The following is a 7,777-nucleotide window of genomic DNA, read 5'->3' on the forward strand; positions in this document are numbered from 1 at the left end:
AAAAAAAAAAATATTTAGGGAATGAATAAAAAATGGATAGGCCATTCAACATTTCTTGATACCACAAAATTTTTCTCCAAAGGGGTTACACAGATTTGTACTTCTACTAGTTGCTACTCTGTCCAACTGACTCATTATATCTTCCAACTATTTTTATGTTATTCAGTTGAATACGAAATAGTATTTGGTTCAGCTCCACCCAAAATTTTATTCATTTTTCCTGAGTAGTTTATTAAATGGGCCCTGTTTCCCATTACATGCACTAATTATTACTGATATACACAAGGCTACTGATTTTTTTTTTAATGTTAATTTTCTCTCTAGGAATTTTGCTGATCACTCATTAGTTCTAGTAGTCTATAGTTTATCTTGAAATTTCTACATTGACAATTATATATTCTACAAATATGGGACATTTTGTATCTTCTTTCTCAATTGTTAGAATTTTTATTTCTTATTTTATTTTATAGTAAGTATTGAATAGTAGTCAGTCCTCTACTGCTTGGTCCTGGGAATACACGTAAATTTCTCTGTTAAAAATGGTCTGATGTTAGCTATAGGTTTTGGGGAGATAAACTTTACCAAGCTAAGTAACTTCCCTCTTGGTACTAATACAGCAAAAGTTATTACACATCATGAATGTCAGCTATGTTTTATCAAATTATTTTTTCTATAAGTCTATATCAATTCATATAAGGACAGTTTTTTTCCCCATATAGCATGATTATTTGGTATATCATAGTCACAGATTTTAAACATCAAATCACCCTTGCATTCTTAAGATATAATAAAACTCCCATATCTTAAAAATACAATAAAACCTTGGATTGTAACATGGTTTGCGAGTATTCCGCAAGACAAGCAAACATTTCTAATACATTTTAATGTGGTAAACAAGTGATGTTTTGCAATACAAGTAGTGTTTCCAGAACGAATTATGCTCGCAAAATAAGGTACTACTGTATATTGAATTCAAATTGCTAATATTTTTATTTAGATGACCATTTCTACCATTTCTTTTTCTATTTAATTTCCATTTCTACTTTTATTATTTATTTCTTCCTAATTATTTTAGGTTTGCTGTTTTTCTAGTTTCTATTGCTTTTGCTAATAGTAATACATTTAAGACTATATTTATCCCAATAGTGCTTTAGTACCAATATTTTCACTAACATTACTTTCACTAGCATTCACATATCAACTCTGTAGATTTCCTCTGCATCATATTATTTAGAAGGGGAATTTATTTTGTGTATTTCAACATTGCTTGCATTGTAGGTCAAAGAACAGGGTCAGGCATTCCTTGATGAAATATTCCAAGATTTTCTTTCAATCCTCAATATTCTGGAGTTACACTATACTATAATAGCCATGTAATTATTTTTACTTATCTTGTTCACTTCTGAGAACAAACTCTGGATCTGAGGAAATATGTGTAGAAATTTCTCCAAAATAATGTTTTCAAAAACTTTGTCTCTGAACATATTCTATTCCCACTGATTTCATCCCCTGACATGTTTTGGAACCCTTCAATTAATACCAAAGTCAGTCAACTGCTCTCTCATATTTACTTATTTCTCTGGGCTACACTCTAATGAATGCCAATTCCTAAATTCTTCATTTGATAGCATCTAATGTAGTTCTTTTTACCTCAGTAAAACTAACTTACAAAGTTTATCCCCTTTTGTATTGAACAGAATTTATTCTTTATCTCTACAGCATCTTAAATATACCTATTTCTTTACTATTCATCCCTCCCCATCTAATGTTTTGTGACTATCTCTGCTCATCTTAGTTAATCCACTGCAGAGCTAGACCATACAATGTGGGCTTGGAACTTTCTGCTCTAAAACAATACTGGGGATTTTACAGTCCCAGTTACAACAAACCAAGTAGACATTTCAATTCAGGTCCTGGTTATAAGGGCTATGTCTGTCTTCTCCTTTCCCACAGCCCTTAATTTCCCATAAGTGAAGTTTTAGTATAAGTTACGATCTGAACTAGGACCCTCTTAAGTATTAAAGAAATCCCTATTAATAACTACATGGACAACAAACATAAACTGGAAGCCTCAAAAGTAATTTGAGATATATGATCACCCTAAACATAAGCCGTATTAGCCTATGCAGCAGTTATAAGCAGCTTTCTTCAGTCTTCTTTACAAATATATGGAGCCTTATGTTATGCGTTGGCTTTGTGTAGTAAGCCTGACATTATCCCTCCATTCTTGGTGAAGCACACGTAGTCTTTTAACACACAAGAACCAAACTCTTCGCTACAAGTACCTGCTTCTCTACCCTAAGCCCAATCCTGTTTATAACTTTGTAGTATTTCTTCTATATAAACCACAGAAACATTTCATTTCTAAACCCATTAATGTCTGTTTGTATTCTTTTTAGTATTTTATCTATTACTTTACATTTGAAGTAAGGAGGCAATAAACAGTAAAACAGGTGTGCCACACCTTCAATAGAAAACCCTTAAAAATTTTTTAAACATGCATTCCCTTTGCTAAGCAACCCTTTCAGAAATTTGTTATAAAAACATTCGCACATGTAAATTTCAGATGGATATATAATGATATTCAAAGAAGTACTATTTTTAATAGACTAAAACTACCCTTAAGTAATCATCTCAAATATACTTATTTCTTTTTAAAGACTAAAACAGCCCAAATAAAAACTGGTAAATAAAAAATGGCCCAGCCATGTTAGGGAGTAACATATTAAAAATTATAAGCTAAATTCATAGGAGAAAAAATGCCAAGAAAGAATGTTGAGTGAAAAAAAAATTACAGCCAAGTAAAAAAAAATGTTTGGGGCAGATTTCAACAATGAAATAGTGAGAAAAAGTTGAAAAGCTGGTTTCAAACTAAATTATGAAAGGCACCAGGGTGCTGACTACCAATCTTTACCTTTCATAAAATATAGATCCAAAAGAATTTAAGCAGAAGGTAACAGTTATAAAACAGCATTAGACAAGATTAACCTGAATGAAAAAACGAGAACATAATGGACTAAAAAAAAAAGAAGAACTTATAATACTCTATTTTGTTTCAAATACAGATGACGAGATTTTGTTCTATTAAATACTGAACATTAAAGATTTCGTTCCTATTAAATAAAAGCTGGTATTGGGCTTTAATACAATATGTGGTAAAATTATCTTTACATAAATAAATATCTTGTAAAACAGTTTTACATGAAAAAACTGACAGCAAAATGCCACATGTAATTTTTTAAATCTTTGCATAAACTTCATTTTTCTACTTATGCTTCCACCTAAAGGTAGGAAGAAATAAAGTAGATCTCAAAAAATAAGGTTTTTGTAGCTTGTTAACGATTTTTCTATTAAAGTGTGATAAAATAATTGTCATGCTTGAGAGCTAACAGTCACTTGCTCTATTTTCAAATTTACAGGTTTTCCACTGCTTTGGGTAACTAGGTATTCAATATTTCTTTTACCATCTAGCATCATTTCACAACTCAACCTCCCTCCCTTCCCACACAAATTCCAAAATCCCTGAACACAACAATCTGGTAAAAAGCAGTCAACACCATACTACCTTCAAGAATTTTTTTTAAAATACAGGAAAAAAAAGAAAGCATATTAATAAAAAGTTGCCTGCTTTTAGTTCTAAAATCTGTTTCATTAATTTCAAACTGAAACTAAAGTATTAAAAATGAGCAATACTGAATTAAAAGATTCAACATATTACCAATCATTACTGATCAAAGAAATGCAAATTAAAATATACCACTTTCACCTATGTAATTGGATTATCTTAAATATAAAATATCCAAGTGTTAGATATACTTCTAGTGAAAGATAAACTAGTAAAATTTTTGGAAAGTAATATGATATTTATGTATTGCACAATTAAGATATACCTTTTAACCACATCTATTTTCACATCTAGTAGTTTAAAATGAAAAAAGATGTAGAGATGTAAACAAATAATGAATAAATTTCACAATAGTGAAAAAAAGGAAAGAAACACTAAAGGAATAGTATAATAATTACGGTTTACCCTTATAATTAGTTAATATCAAGCCAATAAAAACATGCTCTTGCAGAACAGTTGAGTAAATGAAGAGAAAGAAAAGAGAATAAAAAAAGGTTAGAAAAGATCACACACAAAATAACCATGAAATACTAATTGTGGTTACTCCTAACTTACTATTTAGGAATGCTTTTTTATACCTTTCTTCTTTCAAATATTCTTCAATACACATTACTTATATTAAGTCTGACTCAAAAAGCATCATTAAGGCAATAAAAATTCACTTAGGTAGCGATGATGATGATGATGATGATGATGATGGAGGAGGAAAAGGAGGAGGAGGAAGTCATTTTCCTCATCACAATGTAACCTGAAGTGTATCTTACTATGAAACAAAATGCCTTTCCTGACACTCTTACAAAGAAAAACCTTTAAGAAGAAACTTCTTGATTAAACAATCAACAATGCATAAAAATGTCATGTATACACTAGCTCCATATAAGTTATTGACTGCATTGTTTTATAAAATAAAAATAAAAAAAACACTTAAAATTTACCTGCATTGCACTTTTCCCCAGTTTCACCACTTCAAATAAGGTGACAGGTTCCCCTTCACCGTTCTGTTGAGGGTGCCCATTAGCTCTTCCACGGCCTGTTCCTCTAACTCCAGCTTCAATTCTACTCTTCTCTCCTGGAGATTTTCGAGGTTTCTTATTTGTAGACTAAAAAAGACAAAGAAAAAAAAATAAATTAAATGCAAGCATATTCTGCTTTATGCAGAATGATCTCAAAATATGTTTGATCCTGTGAAATGTAGTTAGCACTACAAAACGCAAGAAACACAATCCCTGATCAACGGAAGCTTTATAATTTGTTTCCATTGAGGGGGAAAAAAAAAAAAAAAAGGGCATGGGCCAGCTGAGTGGCGCATTGGTTAAGAGATGGCTTGGGATGCCAGCTCTGAGAAGCAGGGTCCTGGTTCAAATCCTACATGAGGGTCAGTGACACTGCGGTCTCTACAGCTAAGATGGTAAACAACAGCTCAACCTGGAGCTGGGCTGCCGTGAGTCATCAGCGACGGCATAGGCTTCAGTGCAGCTGCAGTGGGCTGCCATAAAAAGCTACCATGAGTGGCTAGCAGCCAGCATGAGCGGCTGGCAGCTGGGGTGCGCTGCCAAGAGCTGCAGTGAGCCGCCGTCCAGAGGCTGGCGACCGATCTGCCTCACCCGGGAAGAGCGCAATGATAATACCAACATGGGCCAGTAAAGCGACGTCCTCCACAACTAGACTGAAGCACAAAAGCACAGCAACCTGCCTGTTCCCCTTCCCCGATTCCCCAACGCTGTACCCCTCCTCCAATTCCCCAATGAAAAATCTCTAAAAAAAAAAAAAGTGCAAACAGCAAAGTGTAAAATAATTTATATAAGGAATGAAAATAAAGTGAAAAAAAGAATTTTGTGGAGCCGGCCAAGTGGTGCATTGGTGAAGAGTTGGCTTAGGAGCACCAGCTCTGGGCGGCAGGGCCCCAGTTGGGATCCCACATGAGGGCCAGTAATGCTGCGCCCTCTACAACTAAGATGGTGAACAACAGCTCAACCTGGAACTGGGCTGCCGTGAGTAGCCAGTGAGGTATAGGCTGCAGTGGGGGTGCAGTGAGCTGCCATGAGTTACCGTGAGTGGCTGGCAGCCGGCGTGAGCAGCCGGCAGCTGGCATGAGCTACCGTGAGCCGCTGTGAACAGCCATCCAATGGCCGGTGAGCAATCTACCTCAGCTGGAAAGAGTGCAATGATCGTACCAACATGGGCCAGTGAAGCGACGCCCTCCACAAACAGACTGAAGAACAAAAGGGCAGCAACTTGTCTATTCCTCTTACCCAATTCTCCAACGCTGTTCCCCTCCCCCAATTCCCCAATAAAAAATAAATTAGTATTTTATACAACAATGCCAATGATGACCATCTTAACCAAGTACCATTCTGACATTTCCTTCTTCGTACCCTCCTCAATACTCTACTACTTCCTCACAAACCTTGTTCAATAAAATTAGTTGTAAATGCTGGATATTCAATTTCTCCCTCTACTGAGGTACTCGAGTATTTGTTGTATATTTTACAACAAATATACACTGAACATATTTAGAACCACTCTAGGTAGCAGGAATATGGGAATAAACAAAACAACATTCCTGCCTCGATGGACTTTACATTCTTCAATTAACATCCCATTACATGCCCCCAGTATTTTAAAAAAAGTCAACACTAGCACCTTACCTATGTCTCACCTTTAGAGTGAAGGGTAATTTGATAGAATTGCTAGCAGTCGCTGATATTATTCCATAAATTTCATTCATATGTAAACTCATCATGCTTGCTGCTTCACCAAACTCACCAACAAAATTAATGTTGATAAATGTAATCTACATTTCTTGAAACTCTCAACAGGCCACTCAATTTCTTCCTTCCCTTTCAGATATCTTTTCCCTCCTTGTATTCCTTACCTATTAGTGTTACCCCTGAGCATCTTTTCTTCTCAATCTTTATACTCTCTATTGAGTGATTTAATTCACTTTCAAAATAGCCTGTTCAGTTACCAAGTTATTGCCCCTCACCTCCAAATCCACACTTATTTGTCCCCTTTTGTGATGCTGGAACTGGACCCTGCAAACACTTCTCTTCTGTCTTGCTGCAATGTTAGGCTTTGTAATTAGAGAGCACTGGAGGAACACTACAAAGCATAGCACTAAGGGGCTTCTCTCCCTGCTCACAGTTATCTGCTCTCTTCAGTTTCATTTCCTGTGTTCTTAGTGCTCTTTCACTCCTCTTAGTAGTTAACGGCCTTATAACCATTTTTGTGTGTGGATTAATACATAATGACTTTAAGGCTTACTTTAAATTATTTGGGCACAATTTTAGATTTACAAAACAGAAAACCTGTGAAGATAGTACAGGGAATTCGCATGTACATCACATCTAGTTAGCCCCTACTAATAACACCTTACCATTTGTATGGTACATTTGCTAAAATTAATGAACCAATATTGATACATTAACAAATTTCCATATTTACTTCAGCTTTTTTTAGTTTTTGCCTAATGACCTTTTTCTTTTCCAGGACCCCATCCAGGATACCATATTACATTTATATCATATCTCTTTAAGCTCCTCTTAGCTGTGAGTTTTTAGATTTCTCTGATTTTTGGTGACCTAGACAGCTTTGAGAAATTACTGGTCAGGTATGTGGTACAATGCTTCTCAACTAGGTTTGTCTCATGACCAGATTAAAATTATGGGTTTGGGAAACAAGATGTAAGACACAAAGTTGTTATTATTTTAATCTCCTCATATCAAGGACACACACAATCAACATGATTTATGACTTTTATGTTACTGTTGACCTTAATCAGTTGGCTGAGATGGTGTTTGTCGGTTTCTCCACTGTAAAGTTACTTTTCCTCCAGTTTCCATACTGTACACTTTTGAAGTCACTACAAGCACCCCACATTTAAGGGGTGGGGAATTACGCCCCACCTCCTTGAGGGGAGAATATTTACATTTATTGTTTTGAATCTTACAGTATGGAAGATCACTCATTCATAGTAATATTTATGCAAACGTGGGCTAATCAACCTTTATTTGATGCTTTGGATTATAATTCCAACACTATTTTATTTTGTTGTTCCACTTGTCTTGCCTTTGGCCATTGCAAGATCTTTTAGTTGGCTTCTATGTCCATTTGACATATTCTTATCATTGTGTGTGTGTGTGTGTGTGTGTG

At 35.0% G+C, this 7,777-nt stretch overlaps 1 protein-coding gene across 1 annotated transcript in view; it reads right to left on the reverse strand.

Moving 5' to 3' along the window:
- STAG1 (STAG1 cohesin complex component) overlaps nucleotides 1-7,777 on the reverse strand; it is a 392,478-nt gene that overhangs the window by 276,872 nt on the left and 107,829 nt on the right. The window contains exon 4 of the mRNA XM_019654594.1: nucleotides 4,561-4,725. Within this exon, the coding sequence (XP_019510139.1) occupies nucleotides 4,561-4,725 (165 nt within the window). The remainder of the gene's footprint in view (nucleotides 1-4,560; nucleotides 4,726-7,777) is intronic.

The sequence above is a fragment of the Hipposideros armiger genome, unplaced genomic scaffold (assembly GCF_001890085.2).
Source record: "Hipposideros armiger isolate ML-2016 unplaced genomic scaffold, ASM189008v1 scaffold_226, whole genome shotgun sequence".
Lineage (NCBI taxonomy): Eukaryota > Metazoa > Chordata > Mammalia > Chiroptera > Hipposideridae > Hipposideros > Hipposideros armiger.